Source organism: Anomaloglossus baeobatrachus, chromosome 2 (genome assembly GCF_048569485.1).
Source record: "Anomaloglossus baeobatrachus isolate aAnoBae1 chromosome 2, aAnoBae1.hap1, whole genome shotgun sequence".
Taxonomy (NCBI): Eukaryota; Metazoa; Chordata; class Amphibia; order Anura; family Aromobatidae; genus Anomaloglossus; species Anomaloglossus baeobatrachus.
The window spans coordinates 569,860,070-569,884,637 of NC_134354.1; the positions used below are offsets into that span (position 1 = coordinate 569,860,070).

The 24,568-nt window shown below is 49.7% G+C and overlaps 1 protein-coding gene across 1 annotated transcript in view; it reads left to right on the forward strand.

Moving 5' to 3' along the window:
- The window catches only part of UGGT2 (UDP-glucose glycoprotein glucosyltransferase 2), a 518,153-nt gene that overhangs the window by 361,540 nt on the left and 132,045 nt on the right, over window positions 1–24,568 (forward strand). The window contains exon 28 of the mRNA XM_075336749.1: window positions 6,074–6,232. Within this exon, the coding sequence (XP_075192864.1) occupies window positions 6,074–6,232 (159 nt within the window). The remainder of the gene's footprint in view (window positions 1–6,073; window positions 6,233–24,568) is intronic.

Consider the following 24,568-nt stretch of genomic DNA (forward strand, 5'->3'; position numbering starts at 1 on the left):
TATCCAAGCAAGTTACCCGATGCTTACCTTGGTTACGAGCCTCCACAGCTGTTAGATGCCGGCTCCCAGTCTGTCACGTTCAATTCCCCTCACTCCCGATCACATGACTCCAATGCCCGCCCATAAACTTAAAGTGACAGGATCCTGCAAAATAACACATGCGTTTGCATGCGTTTTTTTGCTGTAAAAGCAGGATCCGCTTTTGCAGCAAAAAAACGTTCATGACGCATGTTAAAAAAACGTAGTGTGAAAGCAGCCTTACCAGCGATCCCAACAACGATCCAACCTGATAGGGATCGCTGGTTAGTTGCTAGGAGGTCGCTGGTGAGATGTCACACTAGCGACACTCCAGCGATCCCACCAGCAACCTGACCTGGCAGGGATCGCTGGAGCGTCGCTACAGGAGTTGCTGGTGAGCTCACCAGCAACCAGTGACCAGCCCCCAGCCAGCAGCGCCACGTGGAAGATGCTGCGCTTGGTAACTAAGGTAAATATCGGATAACAAACCCGATATTTACCTTGGTTACCAGCGCACACCGCTTAGCGCTGGCTCCCTGGACACCTAGCCACAGTACACATCGGGTTAATTACCCGATGTGTACTCTGCTACGTGTGCAGGCAGCAGGAGCCGGCTTCTGCGGAGGCTGGTAACCATGGTAAACATCGGGTAACCAAGAAGCCCTTACCTTGGTTACCTGATATTTACCTTTGTTACCAGCGTCCCCGCTCTCACGCTGTCAGTGCCTGCTCCCTGCACACAGCCAGACTACACATCGGGTAATTAACCCGATGTGTACTGTGGCTACGTGTGCAGAGAGCAGGGAGACGGCACTGGTAGCTTGAGAGCGGGGACGCTGGTAACGAAGGTAAATATCGGGTAACCAAGGTAAGGGCTTCTTGGTTACCCGATGTTTACCGTGGTTACCAGCCTCCGCAGAAGCCGGCTCCTGCTGCCTGCACATTTAGTTGTTGCTCTGTCGCTGTCACGCACAGCGATGTGTGCTTCACAGCGGGAGAGCAACAACTAAAAAATGGCCCAGGACATTCAGCAACAACCAACGACCTCACAGCAGGGGCCAGGTTGTTGCTGGATGTCACACACAGCAACATCACTAGCAACATCGCTGTTACGTCACAAAAGTTGTTAGTTAGCAGCGATGTTGCTAGCGATGTTGCTTAGTGTGACGTGGCCTTTAGTATCTCTTTGGTTAGACACGTTGAGCCCTCCAACAATGGACTATTTACTGCAGAAAGCCATGGAAGAGGTTTCAGTAGAATAGGTAATATTTCCTGTTCCAGACCAACCCATTGTTTAGTAACTGGATGGAAATGCTAAGCTATCTATCTGACTAAAATGGTAGCATGAAAGTACATTTTAAAATTCAGAAGACCTGCTCCGGCCAAAGATTTCGGGCAAATTAGTGTTTGCATGCTTATCCTAGGCCTAATCTTATCCTAGCCAAACCTGAGCAGGGCAGAACGTAGCAGAAAAAGCTGTGTTGTGGAGAGATGGGACAAATTGAAAATACACAGAAAACAAGGTATAATGTCCATTTTGAACATCTTTCCAGTCCCAGATAATTTCAACTTACTATTAAAGATACAATTTAAAAGTGACTGATAATTTAGTTCAAAAAGTTTAAAAGAATCAGAAGGAAAGAGCGCACCCAAATATTTCAATTGACACTTAAAGGGAAAATTAACACTACCTGTTGGGCCTCTTCCTGTGGAAGTAAAATGTTTAAAGCTCCTGTTTTTGAATAATTTACTTTAAAATTACTTAGAAAGCCAAATCTATCAAACCCCTTCATTAAAGCAGAAAAAGAGATCAGTAGCTGAGAGACATAAAGAATGAGATCATTTACATAAAGATCAGTTTTATAAGCCTTTGAGCCTCTTTTAGTCCCATGTATATTGATGTTATTTCCCACGGCATTAACATATGTTCCATCACTTTTTACATGCAGAAAGGGAGAAATTGGGCAGAATCACTAGTTATTAGGTATATAAGAAATTTAGCATAAATCCCTAACTAAAACTTCAAATTGTCTCTCCAGGAAAAGAGATAAACTCTAGCTAAACTAACTAAAACTTAACATTTAACCTGATACTCTTAAAAGGTACAAAAGCACAAATCAAATATATAAAACAACCCGGTGCACAGAAGAGAGAGGGAAACTCAGTCCCTACAATATCCACTCCCTCCTGTGGCCTACCTAGCCGTGGAGGTTGGCACCCTAAAGATACGATGTGGTGCCCCCACTCACCGACGGCTGTCCCTGCTATTACCTTGTGAACCCCTACAATCAAAGATAAAGTGCAGTGCACATATATAAAGTGATAATGTGCAAAAATTGGGTTCACAAAAACCTCCTCAAGATTCAGGAGGTCACCAGTGTTCTCATTGAGAACCTATACAAATGCAGGGACAATTAGATCCACTTAGCTTAATTCCGCCTCATATGCCTCAACGCGTTTCCCCAATTCTTGGTTCTTAAGGAGGCCGATAAGTTAATGTGGCTATATACACCAGTAGCAGCCACCATGCTGCCAGATTTTCATGATGTTAGGGGTGCTTCACACACAGCGAGCTCGCTGCCGAGATCGCTGCTGAGTCACGCTTTTTGTGACGCAGCAGTGACATCATTAGCGATCTCGCTGTGTGTGACACTGAGCAGCGATCTGGCCCCTGCTGCGAGATCGCTGCTCGTTACACACAGCCCTGGTTCGTTTTCTTCAAAGCCGCTCTCCTGCTGTGACACACAGATCGCTGTGTGTGACAGCAAGAGAGCGACAAATGAAGCGAGCAGGGAGCAGGAGCCGGCGTCTGACAGCTGAGGTAAGCTGTATCCAAGATAAACATCGGGTAACCAAGGTGGTTACCCGATATTTACCTTAGTTACCAGCCTCTGCAGCTCTCACGCTGCCTGTGCTGCCGGCTCCGGCTCTCTGCACATGTAGCTGCTGTACACATCGGGTTAATTAACCCGATGTGTACAGCAGCTAGGAGAGCAAGGAGCCAGCGATCAGTGTGCGCGGCTCCCTGCTCTCTGCACATGTAGCTGCATTACACATCGGGTTAATTAACCCGATGTGTACTGTAGCTAGGAGAGCAAGGAGCCAGCGCTCAGTGTGCGCGGCTCCCTGCTCCCTGCTCACACTGGTAACTAATGTAAACATCGGGTAACCATACCCGATGTTTACCTTAGTTACCAGTCTCCGCAGCTTCCAGACGGCGGCTCCGTGCAAGCGCAGCGTCGCTTGCACGTCGCTGCTGGCTGGGGGCTGTTCACTGGTCGCTGGTGAGATCTGCCTGTTTGACAGCTCACCAGCGACCATGTAGCGATGCAGCAGCGATCCTGACCAGGTCAGATCGCTGGTCGGATCGCTGCTGCATCGCTAAGTGTGAAGGTACCCTTAGGGAAATTGGGCAGGTCTGTCTGTTTCCATTTCTAATCCCAAAAGGTGAGGACCTGCTGTTAACCTGAGCTATGGGGCCTTTACACAAAGCAAGAATCAACTGAAAGATATGAGGGTCAATTCCTACCTGACGTAATACCTCCTCCATAAACCCCCAGTTGACTCTATGAAAAGCCTTTTCTCCATAAACAGATAGTAGATTTATGGGTGTGGAGAGAGATTTAGCCTTCGAAATAAGCATTGTCTTAAGTGTTGTCTCTTGCTTTTAGCCCCTTGACAAATCCCACCTGATCTGTATTAATGAAAAAAGGCAACAAAGAAGAAAGTCTATCCTCCAATATCTTTGAAAATAATTTAATGTCAATATTCAGCAATGAAATTGGCCCGTAATTAGCAGTAACGGAGGGGTCTTACACCTGGCTTATGGAGAACACTAATATGTGAGTCAAAAGATTGGTGAACAAAACTTGTAATTATAAGTTTTAACCATTACCATTTCTAGTTTCTCTCTAAAGAGTTTAAAAAAAAAAAACGAAAGTGTAAAGCTATCTAGACCAGGACATTTGCCAGAAGCGTTAGATTTTACCTTCTCAGATATAGTCTTCCAGTGCACCAGAGACACAGCCATTTAGGAAAGGCAGAGAAGTTTCTTGAATATACCTTATTTTTTCAGTTTATAAGATGCACCGGATCATAAGACGCACCCCAAATTTAGAGGAAAAAAAAAGATTAAAAAAATGGGGTCAGTCTTACAACTCAGTGGTTTCTTACCAGGGAGATGGCAGTGGTGGTGGAGCAAGGTCACACGAGGCAGGGGCGGTCGTGGAGCAGGTCGATGCTGCAGGCGGTGGGTGTCCCAGATGCTGTGAGGTAGGCAACTTCCAGAAACTGTCGGCGGTGCGGGCTTCAAAGAAATGGCGCCCGGTGTCTGCGCGTGCACAGATTGAGCCATTCGCTCAACGACAAGATGAGATCTTTTTTCACTTGCGCTACCTATGGGCGCCATTTTCCTTAAGTCTTGAGCCAAATACTCAATCTACGCACTCGCTTCCTTGGAGCGAAATTACTTGAACCCCGCACTGTCAATATTTTCAGGATGCCACCGCAGCACAGCCCGTTGCACTGGCCCCAGGGTAGCCGGCCGCAATGGCCCCAGCACAGCCCTCCGCTCAGGCCCCAGCACAGCCCGCTGCCCAGGCCCCAGCACAGTGCCTGCCTCCTGCGACCCCTCTCCATCACCTCCCAGTAAGGTGCATTCAGATTATAAGACGCACCCCTCATTTTCCTCCTAGGTTTTTAGAAGGAAAAGGGCATCTTATAATCCAAAAAATACGGTACTTTTTATTACGGATAGAGAGATCTAGAACAGAGAAATGAGTATTGGCCCTTAATATTATATAGTTTCTCATAGTATGAATGAAAAGTGTCAATAGTTTCTTCCAGATTATGAATATCCCCACCACCATGTCTCTTATATATGTTGCAGAATGAGGGTGTAGCAGTCTTTAAAGGGGTCTCCCACATTTATCTGAGGATACATAGCGTTTGAATTTTTCCCTATGTCTGAGATCTTGTAGTCTAGCCCTTAGGTAATTCCTTTTTTTATATAAATCTGCAAGAGTTGTTGAAAAAAGTGTTTATGTGAAGTTTCTAGTGTCGCATTTGACAGCAATTCATCAACCTCCAGAGACCTTTCCCTCTTAAATCTAGAACCCTTCTTGATTAAGTTACTTTTGCATTTTTACAGGGATGTAGTTTATTCATCTACCTTTTCTCCTATCATTTTCTGCCTATGAATGTCTATCGAAACTCATGTCTCAAAAGTGATATCTACAGATTATCTGTATTCAAAACATTTTTGGGATCCTGTATTGTTCATATTTTCTACTTAGGACTAGAAACAAAAAAAAAGTATAGTTTTCCCTAGCAGATAACATAGCAGTAAAGGCTACTTTACACACTGCGATATCGGTCCCGATATCGCTAGTGTGGGTACCCGCCCCCATCTGTTGCGCGACACGGGCAAATCGCTGCCCGTGTCGCACAACAGCCGTCACACATACATACCTGTCCGGCGACGTCGCTGTGACGGGCGAACCGCCTCCTTTCTAAGGGGGCGGTCTGTGCGGCGTCACAGCGACGTCACTGAACCGCCGCCCAATAGCAGCGGAGGGGCGGAGCTGAGCGGGACGTAACATCCCGCGCACCTCCTTCCTTCCTCATAGCGGCCGAGAGGCAGGTAAGGGGAGCTTCCTCGTTCCTGCGGCGTCACACGCAGCGATGTGTGCTGCCGCAGGAACGAGGAACAACCTCGTTACTGCTGCAGTAACGAGATTTGAGAATGGACCCCCATGTCGCCGATTAGCGATTTTGCACGTTTTTGCAACAATGCAAAATCGCTTATCTGTGTCACACGCAGCAACATCGCTAATGCGGCCGGATGTGCGTCACGAATTCCGTGACCCCAACGACTCCGCATTAGCGATGTCGTAGCGTGTAAAGCCCGCTTAACACTTGTCTTCCGAGGCTAGAAGGAGACAAAGTGACCTGATAGTGTACAGAACCTCATACTTCTATTGCACTGGTTTGCAAAAATAAATCCCTGAGAAATTTTTGTAACTAGCTCATAGACTACTTGACTTGTGTTTTTCAGGTAGAAGGGATCGTTACAGCTAATTATGAATTGGAGTTCTTATTACTGGAGGGACACTGTTTTGATGTGACAACAGGACAACCACCTAGAGGTCTCCAGTTCACCCTGGGCATGAAGAATCATCCTGTCATGGTAGACACTATAGTGATGGCAAACCTGGTAAGTGTGTGATGAATGTGAATTCTGCAGCATGATTGACTTAAACTCTAAGGCGGGCTTTGCACGTTGCGACATCGCAAGCCGATGCTGCGATGTCGCACGCGATAGTCCCCGCCCCCGTCGCAGCAGCGATATCTTGTGATTCCTGGCGTAGCGAACATTATCGCTACGCCAGCTTCACATGCACTCACCCGTCCTGCGACGTTGCTGTGGCCGGCATCCCGCCTCCTTCCTAAGGGGGCGGGTCGTACAACGTCACAGCGACGTCACACTGCAGGCGGCCAATCAAAGCGGAAGGGCGGAGATGAGCAGGATGTAAACATCCCGCCCACCTTCTTTCTTCCGTTTAGCCACCGGCAGCAGGTAAGGTGATGTTCCTCGCTCCTGCGGCTTCACACACAGCGATGTATGCTGCCGCAGGAACGAGGAACTACATCGTACCTGTCAAGGCAGCGTAATTATGAAAAAGTCGGAGCCTACACCGATGATACGATAACAACGCTTTTGCGCTCGTTAATCGTATCATCTAGGATTTACACACTACGATGTCGAAAGTGACGCCGGATGTGCGATGTTGCAACGTGCAAAGCCGCCCTAACAGCTCTGATAGTTAATAAGTTGCAGCTGCAGAGTGTACAACAGCTCGGTCCTCTTCTGATCCCGAGGGTGGGAATATGGAGTCTCGTTTTTATTGAAGCAGTGGTTGAACATGCTGATTACTTTGCACACTGCACGCTGTCATGATTCAGAACTTTGCTCTTAAACCTGGACAGTCCTTTCAGTTGTTATCATATTAATACCACACAAATGGTAATTGTAGACATATTTTCAATTCTACCAGTATATTGCAATGTGTGTTATCACCACCGAAACTAATTAAAGGGGTTGTCTACTACTAGAACAACCTTCTCTCATTGCTTATGATTCCTCCTTGTAAAATAATAACACTTATACTCTCCTCCGCTACCGTTCCAGCAGTATTGGCACTGCCTCTCCCATGATACAGAACCATGGAATAGTCTGTTGCCACTTGAAGGCTGAAATTATTACATAGCACTAAAAATTGACTCCTCCAGCAGACTGTACTTTGCCTGCCAGCATTTAGCCTCCTCCTTTTTTTCTGTGTCAGTTAGAGGCACATGGTCTGTTTTGGACCTGTCTTAGATTTTGTCCTTTATAGGGCAACTAGCTGTAGTACCCGGGCTTTGCAACTGTCTCTCTGACTCTCTCTTTAGTGTCCATCTGTGTCGCTTTCTGTATGTCTCTTTCCTTGTCTGTCTGTGTCTGTCTCTGTCTATTTCTATCTCTGTCTTTGTATCAGTCTATCTGTCTCTTTATCTGTGTCTGTCTGTCTGTCTGTCTATCTCTGTGTCTGTCTCTATCTCTGTGTCTGTCTCTGTCTCTCTCTCCTGCCCCGTCTGTCTCTTTCCCCCATCTGTCTCTTTCCCCCATCTGTCTCTTTCCCCATCTGTCTCTTTCCCTGTCTGTTTCTTTCCAGGTCTATCTATTTTCCCGGTCTGTCTCTTTCCCGGTCTGTCTCTTTCCCGGTCTGTCTCTTTCCCGGTCTGTCTCTTTCCCGGTCTGTCTCTTTCCCGGTCTGTCTCTTTCCCGGTCTGTCTCTTTCCCGGTCTGTCTCTTTCCCGGTCTGTCTCTTTCCCGGTCTGTCTCTTTCCCGGTCTGTCTCTTTCTCGGTCTGTCTCTTTCCCGGTCTGTCTCTTTCTCGGTCTGTCTCTTTCCCCGTCTGCGTCTTTCCCCGTCTGCGTCTTTTTCCCCGTCTGCGTCTTTTTCCCCGTCTGCGTCTTTTTCCCCGTCTGCGTCTTTTTCCCCGTCTGCGTCTCTTTCCCCGTCTGCGTCTCTTTCCCCGTCTGCGTCTCTTTCCCCGTCTGCGTCTCTTTCCCCGTCTGCGTCTCTTTCCCCGTCTGCGTCTTTTTCCCCGTCTGCGTCTTTTTCCCCGTCTGCGTCTCTTTCCCCGTCTGCGTCTCTTTCCCCGTCTGCGTCTCTTTCCCCGTCTGCGTCTCTTTCCCCGTCTGCGTCTCTTTCCCCGTCTGCGTCTCTTTCCCCGTCTGCGTCTCTTTCCCCGTCTGCGTCTCTTTCCCCGTCTGCGTCTCTTTCCCCACCTGTCTCTTTCCAGGTCTGTCTCTTTCCAGGTCTGTCTCTTTCCAGGTCTGTCTCTTTCCAGGTCTGTCTCTTTCCAGGTCTGTCTCTTTCCTGGTTTGTCTCTTTCCCCACCTGTCTCTTTCCCGGTCTGTCCTTTTCCAGGTCTGTCCCTTTCCAGGTCTGTCCCTTTCCAGGTCTGTCCCTTTCCAGGTCTGTCCCTTTCCCTGTCTGTCCCTTTCCAGGTCTGTCCCTTTCCAGGTCTGTCCCTTTCCAGGTCTGTCCCTTTCCCTGTCTGTCCCTTTCCCCGTCTGTATCTCTTTCCCCGTCTGTGTCTCTTTCCCCGTCTGTGTCTCTTTCCCCGTCTGTGTCTCTTTCCCCGTCTGTGTCTCTTTTCTCGTCTGTCTTTGTCCATTTCTTTTATTGTCTGTCTCTTTCAGTGTCTGCCTCTCTGTCTGTCTCTTTCCCCGTCTGTCTCTATCTTTGTCTGTCTCTTTCGCCATCTATCTTTGCTCGTCTCCTCTTTCCCTGTCTGCCTGTCTCTGTCCCTGTCTGCCTGTCTGTCTCTTTCCAGGTCTGTCTCTTTCACCGTCTGTCTGTCTCTATCTCTCTGTCTCTTTCCCTGTCTGTCTCTGTTTCTTTCCTTGTCTGCTTCTTACTCTGTCTGTGCTTATTTATGCCTGTCTCTCTCTCTGTCTGTCTCTCTCTCTATCCGTCTCCCCACCGACATATCACCCCACACATAAGCTTCTTACACTAACAATGTCTTTTGTCCCTGTAGCAACCTATTACAGCTGCTATTAAAACCAGTAGTTCCAGGCTTCATTTACTTTAATGGAGGCATGTTTTTTGGAGAGTAACTGTAAAGCGTGGGGTTAAACTTTCCTATCAAAACATAGTCTACGACGTTCCCTGAGTCACATGGAGTGTCTGTGCAAAATGTTGTGATTCTACATGCGACAGTGCAGATTCCTTTAGCGCACACACACACACACACACACACACACACACACACACACACACACACACACACACACACACTCAGCTTTATATATTAGATAGGGAGTAATTGAGCACGCTGTTTGATCCATGTAGTGGCAGAGGGTACAGGCTGTAATTATTCAGCCGCTATCCTCTCTTTAAAAGGAAGAAGGGAGCACAGAAACAACAACTTGACCAGCATGAGGAGTCCACAATTCAATCGAATAAATCCAACTCCCAAGTGATGAATAAAACAAATCCATCTTTATTATAATCATTTAAAATTCAAGTTCAGAATCCATTTTTTTGGTTCACTGAGGCACAATGGCTAAATTACTAAAGTCGCATGCAGGCAGATCATGGAGATAGGCTACATGTTTCAGATGCTATCCTGCGTCCTTTTTCCAAGACAATGTCTGAAACGCGTTGCCTATATCTGTCATCTGCCTCCATGAAACAAAAAAATTGATTCTGAACTTGAATAAAATTAGTTCCTCCTTTTATTAGAAATATTTAAAAATTCTTCACCTTGTAGCTGGATTTTTTTTTATTGAATTGTGGGAATCTTCTCAGCCTGTATGGCTGTACCATGTTGGTGGTGTTTTAGTCTTGTGGCTCCTGCCCTCTCGCCCTCCATAGCTCTTGTGTTTACATGGAGCAGGATATGGAGTCTGGACTTCACTAACATCTAGCCTTCTTCAAGACAAAGTAATTAAGTAGGTCCCGTGCTGTAGTGCTGTGTTGTCCAGCATCTCAGTGGTCATTTTTTCAGTGTGGTGTCCTCTCTCCTCTCGTCTCCTTTACTTACCTCCTCCGCCCTCCTGTCCCTCAGATCTTCTGGTGTTGCCCCTTGTGTGATCGGAGAAGGGCTCATTACCGTGTTGTTAATGGTGTGTGCAGCTGTTCGGATGGACGTAGACGTCCTGTATGATGTTGGTGTGTGTTTGTCATAATTGGTGATCAATCTCATGGATTGAATATGTGTGCAGCCTTCAGCTATTTACACGCTATATTACTTTTTATAATTATTTTGTACAATGTGCTCACACCTCAAGCCAATCAGCGTGTTGGCAAGCCTTGTCTGCTTGTTAATCAGTAGTGCCAGCGTATCCGTTTTAGCAGCAAGTCAGCATGGTCAGTATGCACATGCCCCCGGCTTATCAGCACAGTTCATGGGTCCTGCCTGCTGGCCAATCAATGGAGCTAGCATGCACCTGCCCCTCTGACAAACTAGAGTGTGCAGCTGTGCCACATGCCGAGGACCCCGAAGGTTCCTGCACAAGCCCCACCCCTTCCTGGTGATGAACCTACCCTTCCTGGTGCTGTCCCCATTACTTCCTGGCACTGGTCCTGCCCCTTCCTCTTCCTGTAGTATGGGCAAAACCATTTTGCCTGGGTATTCACCAAGGATGGTTCTTACATCACTTCTCCTCTTAATTCACACACCTGCCCCACCAGCCTCCCCATCCTCTGTCACTAACCTGTTAAAGTCTCATAATGTTCTCAGGCCTTAGCGACTCTTGGACAAGGTAGGCTGTTTGTTTTTGGTGGACTTGACACTTGCAATTCCGCTGCTACTCCCCCTCCCCTCTATCAACTCTTACCCTTTCTAGCAGTCCCTGTGCCTTCTCTTTCTTTAATAAAAAGTTCAGGAATACTGCGCTCGCTTGACTATCCAGACTGCCTGGATTACTTAGCAGGTTTACATCTCATGCAAGATTTGATTTTTTTCAAACCAAGCCTTGGGATATTGCACTGCTCTTATCTCGTGGTCTGGGTATGATGAAGTATATTTGCCCTTGCTGGGGTTTTGGCTTTTAGCTCTTCTGTATGCAAATGTGGCAATTGTCGAATTGTCTAGGGCTTCTATTACCCTAAAGAAGTTGTCCAGTTACCAAAACTGATTTTTTTTTTTTCTGATAAATCTTGCTAATATGTGCCCCTCAACACATCTATTATGTTTTTTCAGCAAAATTACCTTTTATTGTGCTCTAGCAGCACATCTTCATTGCTGGCTCCAGCTCTGATGGGGTTAATCTCTCTTCTGACTTCCTGGGTTTAGTTCCTACAAGTCCCAGAATTCTTTATGGCTCTAGGGCGGTGTCTAGCTTATCTAACACACCCACTGTGTGTAACACCCCCACTCTCCTCTCCACCCAAAGCCTCCTCCCTGCCTCTTCCCTGTGTGGATGCACTGAGAGAAATCACACAGAGACAGTAGCAGCAGCTCCCAGCTCTGCACAACCAGGGGAAGAAAGTGTGTGTGTGTGTGTGTGTGTGTGTGTGTGTGTGTGTGTGTGTACAGAAATTATGATTATTAGCCGGCGCAACATGTGAAATAAATAATTGGGGGAAAAAAAGTGACGGGGTGATGAGATTGCTTTTTTTCCCTCTTGCCTAGTCTGTGTGTCGTCCGTATCATCCGCAAACCGCATATGACCGGATCCTGTGGATTAAATGTGCAGCGCATGCAACCGTTATTTTACCGGATCCTTCTGCAGCGGGACACACAATTTATCGGCCGGCGCTGGAGTCAGCTGACTCCTGATCTCACAGCCCGCACACGCTGCAATGGCTGCAGGTGAGCTCATTCACATGACCGTTCCATTTGTCCTGGTCAGTTCCTGTTTTTTTGCGGCCCCACAGACCGGACCATCTTTTCAATGTCTTTTGTGTAGGATCGGATGGCACATGGTAGCACTTCCATGTGCATCCGATCCTACAAAAAAATAAAACACATCGGATGCCGTATGTCCGCTCCGTTATTATGGAACATGTCCTATTCTGTTCCGTAATAACGAACCGTGACTCAATACAAGTCAATGGGTCCGCAAAATTCCCGGAAGCAACACGGAAGCACTTCCGTGTGACTTCCGTCGGGTGCCCGTGCAGTCAGTGTCACGCTCCAGCTCCAGCCCCAGCCCCGCGGCTGCCCGCTCAGCAGTCACAGCAGCGGCCCGCACTGCAGTGTCGGCAGCCACGGGGATGACGAGCGCTACCGTCAGGAGGTTAGTAAGTTCATTACCTACGGTGATGAAGTCCTGCCCTTCTGACGTCAGTGGTCGTCACTGCCTTCTATGCCCGCCGCTTGTCACATCACCTCTCGCTGTCGACCCGAGACTGTGACTAGTGGTGACGTCACGGGCTGCTCGCGATACTTGGTTTGTGAAGGCGGCGGTCATTGAACTCGGTGACAGCGCTGCTGTCAGGAGTTCAGCGATCATCGCAGGTAATATACCTCGCTAACCTCCTGATAGCAGCACTCGTCATGCCCTGCAGTGACCTGGGCTGACCTATTGATGTTAGCTCAGGTCACTGCATGACTCTCCCAGCAAATAGGGAACATTCTGTTCTTCATTGACTGGGACATTGACTATGGTATGGATCGTCGTGGGACCCCCTTGTATTACACCAGACCTGGATTTGTTTTTCTTTCTAATAAATTGGTGAAAAAGGGAATGTGTTGGGGAGTGTTTTTCCAAATAAAAATGTGTTTGTTGTCTTTTTTTTTATTTTTTTATTACTGACTGGGTTGGTGATGTCGGGTATCTGATACACGCCTGACATCACTAACCCCAGGGCTTGATGCCAGGTGACATTACACATCTGGTATTAACCCCATATATTACCCCGTTTGCCACCACACCAGGGCAACGGAATGAGCTGGGAAAAGCACCAGGACTGGCGCATCTAATGGATGCGCTACTTGTGGGGCGGATGCAGCCTGCTATTTTTAGGCTGGGGAGAGTCCAATAACGGTGAACCTCCCTAGTCTGAGAATACCAGACCACAGCTGTCCGCTTTACCTTGTCTGGTGATCCAATTTCGGGGGACCCCGTGTTTTTTGTTTTAAATTATTTATTTAAAATAACAGCGTGGGGTGCCCTCTGTTTTGGATAACCAGCCAAGGTGAAGCTGCCAGCTGTGGTTTGCAGGCTGCAGCCGTTTGCTTTACCCTAGCTGGCTACAAAAGATAGGGGGACCGCATGTCTTTTTTTATTATTTATTTATTTTTTGGCTAAATACAAGACTAAGCACCTTAGTGCCACATGAAAGTCACAAAAGGGTGCCAGCTTAGAATATGCAGGGAGGTGGGACATTATATATGTCTTTCTCATCTATCTATATCTATCTATCTATCCATCCCTCCATTCATTCATTCATCCCTCTATCTCTCTATTTCTATCTATCTATCTATCTATCTATCCATCTCTATATCTACTCATCTATTTATCTTTCTTGCTGCTTCCATTTTTTGCGGTCCGCAAAAAAACCGGAAGGCACGCAGCTGTCACACGGATGCCACACGGATGCATCCGTGAAAAAAAGGACCGTTTTTTGCGGCCCGCAAAAACGGAACGGTCATGTGAATGTAGCCTTAACAGCAGTCACTGCCTACTGCCGATCACATGTGATTGTGTGCGGGCTGTGTGTGCGGGCTGTGTGTGCGGGCTGTGTGTGCGGGCTGTGTGTGCGGGCTGTATGTACAGGAGTTCAGCTGAGTTCAGATCAGCTGACTCAAGTGTCGGACGATTAGGCTGGGGCCACACGGGGATTACTGCGATCCCCTCGCATTACACTCGGCTCACGCTCAGTACAGCAGAGCTAAGTGTCATGCGTGTGTCCCTGCGACTGAGGTCCGACTGTGTGAGACAGACCTCAGCTGTGGGGTGTGGTCCGGCACTCGAGGGGTGGGCCACCACTGAGGAGGGGTGGGAGGGATTTCTCTCCCTCTCTCCTCCGTAGTCCACCGATGTACCGCAAGTGCAGTGCGATTTTTCTCTCACCTCATACACTTGAATGGGTAAAAGAGAGAGTCTTGCATTACAATTGCAGCATGCTGCGATTGTTTTCTCGGTCCAATTAGGGCTGAGAAAATAATTGCTCATGTGTGCTGACACACAGGCTAATATTGGCCCGAGTGGAATGCGATGTGTTATCCCACTGCACTTGCACTGTTTTTCTCGCCGTGTGGCTTAGACCTTACTTGTTTTATGTCCCCCTGCATCCATCGCAGCGTGTGCGGGCTGGAGTTCAGCTGAGTTCAGATGAGCTGACTCCAGTGCTGGACTGAACTCAGGTGACGTCACAGCCTGTACACGCTGCAATGGATGCAGGGGGACACAGAACAAGTAATCGGCCTACACTGGAGTCATCTGATTACTTGGGATGAATGAGCAGTAAAATGCTCTGGTGCTCGATGGGCGAAGCCCATGTTGATTTTTTTAAAAAAAAAAAATTCATAAAAAACAAAAAAAATAAAAAAAATCACATTGTTTGTGGGCTCCCGCTGCATTTTCTATTGCTAAGGGTAACCCAAGCAGCTACTGGCTGCTAACCCCCGCTGCTTGGTGTTACTTTCACTGGCAATAGAAATCCAGGGAAGCATTTTTTTTTTTATAAAGGTTTTTGCCTGAAAACACTTTTGAAAAAATTACGTGGGCTTCGCCATATTTTTTGTATGCTAGCCAGGTACAGCAGGCAGGTACGGCTGCCCCCAACCCCCAGCTGCCTATTTGTACCCGGCTGGGAACTAAAAATATAGGGAAGCCCTTTTTTTTTTATTTCATGAATTTCATGAAATTAAAAAAAAAAAAATGACGTGGGCTCCCGCTGCATTTTCTATTGCTAAGGGTAACCCAAGCAGCTACTGGCTGCTAACCCCCGCTGCTTGGTGTTACTTTCACTGGCAATAGAAATCCAGGGAAGCATTTTTTTTTTTATAAAGGTTTTTGCCTGAAAACACTTTTAAAAAAATTACGTGGGCTTCGCCATATTTTTTGTATGCTAGCCAGGTACAGCAGGCAGGTACGGCTGCCCCCAACCCCCAGCTGCCTATTTGTACCCGGCTGGGAACTAAAAATATAGGGAAGCCCTTTTTTTTTTATTTCATGAATTTCATGAAATTAAAAAAAAAAAAATGACGTGGGCTTCGCCATATTTTTGTATGCTAGCCAGGTACAGCAGGCAGCTACGGGCTGCCTCCAACCCCCAGCTGCCTATTTGTACCCGGCTGGGAACCAAAAATATAGAGCCCTTTTTTTTTCCATGAATTTCATGAAATAAAAAAAAAAAAAAAAATGACGTGGGCTTCGCTGAATTTTTGAGTTCAGCCAGGTACAACTAGGCAGCTGGGGATTGGAATCCGCAGTGCAGGGTGCCCAAACTTTCTGGGGCCCCCGCTGCGAATTGCAGTCCACAGCCGCCCCAGAAAATGGCGCTTTCATAGAAGCGCCATCTTCTGGCGCTGTATCCAACTCTTCCAGTGGCCCTGGTGGCAGGTGGCATGCTGGGTAATAAGGGGTTAATACCAGCTATGTTTTACCAGCTGGTATAAAGCCCGAGATTCTTAATGTCAGGCCAAGTTTGACCTGGCCATTAAGAATCTCCAATAAAGGGTTTAAATAAAAAAAAAAAGACACCACACAGAGAAAAATACTTTATTAGAAATAAATACAGAGACCCAGTAGGGACTCCATGTTTATTACTCCCTCCACAATGGAGAGATTTCTGTACTGACCATGCCAGGAGAGAGCGAGGGGAGGAAAAGAGAGCGAGGGGGGGAGGAAAAGAGAGCGAGGGGGGGAGGAAAAGAGAGCGAGGTGGGGAGGAAAAGAGAGCGAGGGGGGAGGAAAAGAGAGCGAGGGGGTGAGGAAAAGAGAGCGAGGGGGGGAGGAAAAGAGAGCGAGGGGGGGAGGAGGAAAAGAGAGCGAGGGGGGGAGGAGGAAAAGAGAGCGAGGGGGGAGGAGGAAAAGAGAGCGAGGGGGGGAGGAGGAAAAGAGAGCGAGGGGGGAGGAGGAAAAGAGAGCGAGGGGGAGGAGGAAAAGAGAGCGAGGGGGGGAGGAGGAAAAGAGAGCAAGGGGGGGGAGAAGAGCGAGGGGGGGGAGAGAGCGAGGGGGGGGAAGAGAGCGAGGGGGGCAAGAGAGCGAGGGGGGAAGAGAGCGAGAGGGCGTGGAGAGAGCGAGGGGGAAAAGAGCGAGGGGGGAAGAGAGCGAGGGGGAAAAGAGAGCGAGGGGGGAAGAGAGCGAGGGGGGGTGGAGAGAGCGAGGGGGGGTGGAGAGAGCGAGGGGGGGTGGAGAGAGCGAGGGGGGGTGGAGAGAGCGAGAGGGGGGAAGAGAGCGAGGGGGGGTGGAGAGAGCAAGGGGGGGAGAGCGGGGGGGGAAGAGAGCGAGAGGGGGGGAAGAGAGCAGGGAGGTGGGGAGAGCGAGAGGGAAAAGAGTGGGGGGAGAGAAGAGTGGGGGGAGAGAAGAGAGGGGGGGCAGAGGTGCTCTGTCACCAACTGTCTCCACTCTGTGACTTGTGGTGCAGGTGACAGAGTGCAGACAGTTGGTCCCATGCAGCAGGACAGGTGGCAGAGCACAGCAGGGACATGCCTGTCAGTGTCTTGCTGGTTGCTGCGTCCTGCAGTGCTGCTGGGAGGAGCACATGATCACACTGCCTGACACCGCCGCTCTCCTGACATCACAGCAGAGCGGGTGGGTGGAGAGTGTGATCAGATACTTACGTGCAGGGGGGGATTTCAGCTGAAGAACCCCCCCCTGTACTGCACACTGGCGCCCCGTGCCTCACCATCTGCAGGACGCTTAGCCGGCTCCACACTGACGTCCTCCGGCTCCTCCCCTCGATGCTGGAGTGTGACGTGCGGTAGTCACCGCCAACAGCCCTGTCACTCAATCTGAGTGGTGCCAGCCTCCTCTGACGTACCCGTCAAGTTTGAGAGCCCGGAATTTCCGGGACGTCAGAGGATACTGGCGGCCACAGCTCCAGGGGGTCATGTGACAGGCATTGAGCGTGCAGGATAGCGCCGCTCAGTGCCAGAAATGGAAACAGAAGCCAATGGAGAAAACGCCTAGAATGATAAGTAGAACTCATACAGAAAATAAAAAAAATGGGTGAACCACCCCTTTAATACTATTACCTCTGCCCTAAGTCATACTTACTAGCTGGAGTGTATCTGTACAGCAGATGGCAGAGCCTGTCCAAACAGCCTTGGATTGGCTCCTTCAGACTACCCTGGTTACCCCTTGGTAACAGCAGGTTTTTCAGGCGATTTACACTTTCGGCACATCTGGCACCGTTGTCGTCGCTTGAGCATGCCTCTTCTAGGTGGACTGTAGCTTTCTCTCAGCAGGGGATACATTTTCCAGGGGTTCATTGTCCTGGTTTTCGGCTCTGCAGCATCTGCCGGGTGAAGCTAGGGAAGAAGCCTGCAACCTAGATGCTGCCCTGTCTACTATCCTGGGGAGTACAGACGCTTTGGCTGAACCCTTTCAATTGGGTGAATCCTGTAGGTGACCCTGCAATCCAGAGGTTATTCTGACCACCTTACAGAGTGAGTCAGACCTACCAGCTGAGGCCCTGCAGCTGGGTGAATCTCAGAGAGGACCCTGCAAACCAAGAGGTTATTCAGTCCCTTTCTGAGGGGGTCAAACTCTCCAGATAAGACCTCACAACTGCACAGATTCCACAGGTGATCCTACAACTTGGAAACTATGTGGAGCACCTCTCCACAGCAGGTAAGGTGATGCATCGCAGAAGTGATTCAGAAACACTACCCTTTTCTGGGTCAGTGATACATGCGCTGTGCATTCTCTCTATAGAGTGCACTGCACATTTAGCAATCTTTAGATGCTCCAACACCCTCCTCAGTAATTTTGATCCCCTAGCGGAGACTTCTTTAAGGTAGAAGGTTGTGCAGGCGATTTCGACAGCGCAATTGGTACCTTTTATGGTGCTCGGACTACTTTCCTAGGTTGCAGAAAAAATAGTTGTTCCAGCATCACGTCTCCTAAAAAAAAAAAAAAATAATTTATTTCTTCATGTTAGACGGTCTATGATTAAGAACCACTACAGGGGTTCGAAACATGGAAGACGTGCATTTTAAAAAATTTTGGGATGTCCTTCCAACATGTTTCTTGGCTTTTAATATAAAGAAATAAATTGTTTTTTTATTTATGAGACGTGATGCTGGAGCAACTATTTTTTTTTTTTTGCTACTGGAATTGTGCTTCCTTGAACATGGAGCCGACGTCCTTGTGCCGTCTACTGATACAGGATCCGAATAAAGATATCTCCTGTGGGTGAGCTAAGATTTTCTATTTTTTACTTTCCTAGGTTGGTCAGACCTATGGTGAGTCACAGTATCCTGTCTCTGCTCCCATATGGAGGGTAGCAATCTTGTGCTCTCCCTTAGGGGTAATTTTGGGTACAATGCCAGATGATACTAAGTGCACCTCACTAAGGGTTAAACCAGGGGTCTCAAACTCTGCTGGGTGTATGGGACGCACAGAGGAAAAAAATAATTTAGGGGGCCGCATTCTTTGCACGACAAAGTCACAATAAAAATCACTGATTTTGAACATTTTTCACTTGTTTATTATAATAAATGTGCACATTCTTTGTTTAAATAAAAAAAAAAAAATGATGGTAAAAAGTCATGCTTTTTTTTTTTTTTTTTTTTTTTACATTTTACATTTTATCCCTTTCTTGTAACTAATAGTGTTACAATTATCACTATATAGAAATTTTGGCCATCATCTTTTAGTAATGTTCCCCATCTTGTGTAATGTGCCCATGCTGGCCCCCTTGTAGTATTGTGCCCAATCCTAGTCCCCATCCTACAGTAATGTGCTCATCCTTGTCCCCATCCTATAGTAATGTCCCCAGCCTTGTCCCCATCTTATCGTAATGTGCACATCCTGTAGTAATGTGTCCAGCCTTATCCCCATCTTATAGTAATGTTCCCCATCTTTGTCCCCTTGTAGCAATCTCCCTATCCTGTAGTAGTGTCCCCATTATATAGTTGTCCCACTCTATAGTAATGTGCCCATCCTACAGTAATGTCCCTGTCCTATAGTAATGTGCCAACCTTGTCCCCATCCTATAGTACTGTCCCATCATATAGTAATGTCCCCATCTTATCATAATGTGCCCATCCTATAGTAATGTGTCCATCCCTGTCCCCATCCTATAGTAATGTCCCCAGCCTTATCCCTATCCTATAGTAATGTTTCTCATCCTTGTCCCCTTGTAGTAATGTCCCTATCCTATAGTACTGTGCCCATCCTAGTCCCCATCCTATAGTAATGTCCCCAGCCTTGTCACAAGGCCGGTCTCTCCGAACAGAGCTGCTGGCGGATGAAACTGAGGTCACCCAGCTCCAGCCAATGATCGGTGCTACAGCTGCACTCATATGGCTGGATTTCAATGTTTCTGCCATTTTGAATGGCTAAAACATTACAGTGGCTGTGATTGGCTGAGCGGCGTTCGTCAGCCAATCACAGCCTCCGTAGGTCCGGGGAGGAGAAACCACCCCTCCTGAGGTCCCCTCAAGGTATTTGCAATGCAAAGTGATCGCAGCCACCGGGGCTCCGGGGCCGCGATCTCGCCATGACATACTGGGGACGTCATGGGTCCTTACGTACCAGGGAGCCATGACGTACCCAGTAAGTCATAGGTCACTAAGGGGTTAATGGGCCATCCTACACACACACACACACACACACACACACACACACACACGTATATACATACACACACACAGAAGCCACCATTCTTCTCACCTGTCCCATGCTCCCTCGGCTGCTTCATCTCTGCTTCATGCGGCCCCCAGGCCCATGCCCCTGGTCACTATCGCGGCCGGTGCAGGGGCCGCAGCCACTGTCAGTGATTTATGTCAGATGATTGTTTTGCCGGCAATGCGCGCACAGAGGCCTTGACTCTGAGAGCGCACACCGGCAAAACATTAGTCTAACAAAGTGCAGACAGTGGCTGCGGCCCCTGCACCGGCCGCGATAGTTAACAGGGGCACGGGCCTGGGGGCCGCACGAAGCAGCCTGAGGGGCCGCATGTGGCCCGCGTGTTTGAGGCCCCTGGGTTAGACCATTAGTTCCATTTTGACCCTGTGAGATTGCTCATGGTACTCTATCCACTGTATTCCAAAGAGGTTGCATTATGAGGCAGGGCTTGGTCAATAGAATGTGAATAAGCAAGCAAACCTGACTGTATTGAAAGCAGAGTGGATTTGATTTAAATCTAACTGATTTAAATCACGATTTAAATCACTAGTCAGTAAGGCTTGATTTAAAACAGTGATTTAAATCAAAGTTTCTACCTAAACTAGTTCTTGCTACTTTAACATGCAAGTAGATGAAGATTTTTAGAATCACTTTTAATATTACTTTTTTATCCCCAGTTTAATGGGTTAATCATTCATATTTGGACACCACTGTTTTGTTGTACTTAGGAAGGAGAAAAATAATCCTGACCTTAATAACAATTTAAATAGATTTATTCAACTGAAACAACAACAACATTACAGCATAAGTTATTTGCTTAAACAAACATCCATGTTTGTTAACTAATTTGGCTAAACAAAATATATATACATATATTTTAAGAAACTTAGACTGTCAGCCCAGCCGACACATGAAAAACTTAAATACTACTGTCCCTGCTGTCCTCTGTAGCTCACTTGTCGTCATCTTCATCATCATCATCTTCTTTGTTCCTATTCATAATCTGGAAAAGAAAAACAAGCTTTCCTGCTTTATTGGGTCCCAACCGATTTCTCAATTTAGAATGAATGAGTCCAAAGGAAGAGAATATTCTTTCAACGCCTGCAGAAGAAGCTACTGCTGTTAAAAGTGAAATCATTACTTGAACAGTCTCTAAATCCAAGTGTCGCGGGCAGGGAGGAGGGTGTCAGCACACTACGCTCACCCCCTCTGCTCGGGTCCGGCGGCTGCTGCTCAGTGGTGGCTCGAGCTGTGGGCCGGATCCCGGGGGTTTCTCGAGCGGCACTCCTCGCCCGTGAGTGAAAGGGGTTTGTTGGGTGTGGGGATAGTTTATTGTCCGTGACGCCACCCACGGTTGTGGTGATTTCACCACCGCTGCTCAATACGGGGATCCCGGGGATGGTGATGCGGAGCAGCCAGGTGTTGTGTTGCCCCTCCGTGGGTAGGGGTTGGTGATCCCGGGGCCCGGTGATGGCTTGGGAGGTGCAGGGCCTGGTGGGCGCAGGGACGCGGGGGCAGCACTGTGCCTTGCGGCACTGTGGTACTCACTCAGCCTGAGACGTTGACACAGTTTTTACGGTAAACCAAACGGCTGGTAAGACGGTCCCACGGACGGCTGCACTTGCTCTCCCGGTAGATGACGGTGATGTCCCTTTTCCTAGCACCTTGGTGTACTTGTTGGTTGCGATGGGTCCCCACCGGTAACCCGCTCCCCGGCTTCAAGCTGGACCGGGGGAGCTCTACTCTTTGCCCGCAGGCGCTGGCCCTAAGAAACTGGTGCCTTGGCGGTGGCGGTGTCTCTTTTACACTGGCTGGGCTGTTGCCTTCAATCGGGACTTGGTTGTTGGGGGATCTACGTCCCCTTCACTGACGGATTTGGCAAATTATGGTGACTCCAAGCCTTGCCGGGGTCCGAGAGGCCCCTGCCCTGGTGCTGACTGTCCTTCGGAACACTGCTCCAGACCACCGGGCACACAGCCTACGGGGTCCTTCCAGGAACTTCCAAACGGTCCTCCCTTCAGACAGTCACCGCCGTTGCTGACCTTGCTGACCTGCCCTGCACTCAGCTGGACTCTTCAGGCTTTGCACACTCTTGCTGTTCTGTCACCACTCTTGCTTTCCTCCTTTACTACTTAGCTGTTTACTTTAGCCCTGTCGGGGCTACTCCTCCACTCCTTCCACTTCCTCCTCCAGAACTAGACTGCCTGGTACTTCCCGCCTCCAGAGCTGTGAACTCCTCGGTGGGCGGAGCCAACCGCCTGGCCCACCCCCTGGTGTGTATCATCAGTCTCTGGAGGAAGGCAACAAGGATTTTTGGTTAGCTTAGATGTTCCTACCTGGGATGTAGGGTGTGGTGGTGTGTGACCTGTGTCCCCTGGCTTGCCCAGGGCGACACATTCCCCCTTAGCAAAATGCAGACCGTCCGCGGGCTGCCGTCCAACACCGGTTTTATTTTTCTGTAAAAGATAACATGGTAAAATAACATATGTACATTTTTAATAAATCTTCCCTTAACGGGAGGCACTTTTACTTTAACGTTGCATAACGGTTTACGGTTACGGTTTCCGCTCTCTCCCACCCAAGCAACCTGGCCCTGATGCTGCCCCTAAAGCCCAGGCAGCACCCCTTGACCCACAGTCCAGCACACGGTACCCGAGCGGGATCTGTCCTTCCCTCCAGAGGGTAGCCACCGGTTCCTTTGGTGGCTGGGCCCCAGCCTGCTCTGCTGAAGGCCCTCCCTCCAACCTGCCTCTCCGGAGGCGGCATGGCGGAAAACGGTAACGGCAAACAACATATTTACAAGCCACTTAACGTTTGTGGTTGCCCTGCAAGTTCACGGGCTTGTCCATGGATAGTTCCCATGCAAAAACTTTTTAAACCGTCCCCACGGGGACAACGGTGCCGGCTCCTGCCGGTTGCAAATCACACTAAATCAGGTGAAGCTTCGGTAATCATCTGTTTCTTATCATTCTTTTAACTTTTCAAACAACAAACACAAAGTGGTGGTCCCAGCGGGGACGGTGCAACGGGCATCCGCTGCCCTACTCCGGGCTTTCAGGCTCCAGTGCTCCTTCTAAGGGAGGGGGCGCGGCGCTCGCTCGGGCCTCTGGGCTGCCCCTCAATTTAGCGTCCAGCGCAAACCACCCCCGCTCCCCAAAGAACCGAGTGTACTGCACGATGTCACCCGGCATCAGATTACGGCCGGGATGCTCCTCAGGCAGGTGGGCATTCACATCCCGCCGGGCTACAAAAACTTCGGCCTCCAGGCCCGGCTCGTAGATGAACCCGTAGCCCCGGCGGACATCAAACCGCCTCACCTGCCCCACGTACAACGGTCCCCGGACACGGGAGGTTGCTTGCCGGAGGTTCTCTTTCTCCCGGATCGCTCTGGCCACCAGTTCGGCCTTCTTCCGCTCCCTCTCGGCGATCTCCAGGCCCAGCGGTACCGGCTCCCTATCCCAATACGGCGCTGCTGCCAGCGCCGGCGCACGGGTCGGGCCCCGCGGGACACCCTGGACGTTGCCCACTGTCAGGACTATGGGCGGCATGTCCCGCGGTGTCTTGGCCTTGGGCGCTGCCTTGCAACAACAACCCGGCGCTACCTCAGCCGAGGTGTGGGGGATGGGCATAGGGGCTTTCCGCTGCTGGGCCTTCGGCTCGGAGCGGGTCATCAGCTCCGGCTCGGGGGGTTTTTCAGGGGATGCCTCCGGTTCCACTTTCGGCGTCTTCCACGGTAGCACCTCCGGTGTGCCGCGGGCTCCGGCTACAGGTCGGCCCGCTTGGGCGGGGACGCTGGGTACTGCTACCGGTTGCGGTGGTAGCAGGCCTAGTGGCGGGGTCACGGCCTCCGGGACGGGTGGCGAGGGAGGCAACGGGGGGAGAGGGCTTGGACCGGGCCCCACAGCCGCGATGACCGGCCCTTCAAGGGCATCGGGACGTGGGTCACTCACCCTCCCTTTCTCCGTCTCCTCCTCGCGTCTCCGCACGGTGGCTACAACGTCCGCCATGTCGGCCTCCCACTCCTCCATGAGGAGCTGCATCCTGACCTGCAGCCTTTGGTAGAGCTGCGCGGTTCGGATCTCCACCCACGCCGCGGTTCCAGGCGCGGGGGCTACGGTGTCGCGGGACGGCATCCACATGATGGCTTCTTCTTTTGCTTCCAGGAACGGTATGTTTGCAGAGTCCTGGCGTCCCTGCTTTTATAGCTGCAGCTACATGCGTCCAGCCGCCATCGCGTCCCCCTTAGATCTTTCCGGCCCCTCCTCTCTCGGGGCGGAGTTTTGGCCTTCGCGCCTCTACTGCTCGAGAAGACGCTCGAGCGGGAACTTTTCGCGCCAAAGATGGCGGCTTCTGAAATTTTTCTGCCGGATACCTCCGGCGGTAACAAGGCGCACCTCTACCAAACGGCAGAGCGGTTAGATCCTGTTCGTGACGCCAAGTTGTCGCGGGCGGGGAGGAGGGTGTCAGCACACTACGCTCACCCCCTCTGCTCGGGTCCGGCGGCTGCTGCTCAGTGGTGGCTCGAGCTGTGGGCTGGATCCCGGGGGTTTCTCGAGCGGCACTCCTCGCCCGTGAGTGAAAGGGGTTTGTTGGGTGTGGGGATAGTTTATTGTCCGTGACGCCACCCACGGTTGTGGTGATTTCACCACCGCTGCTCAATACGGGGATCCCGGGGATGGTGATGCGGAGCAGCCAGGTGTTGTGTTGCCCCTGCGTGGGTAGGGGTTGGCGATCCCGGGGCCCG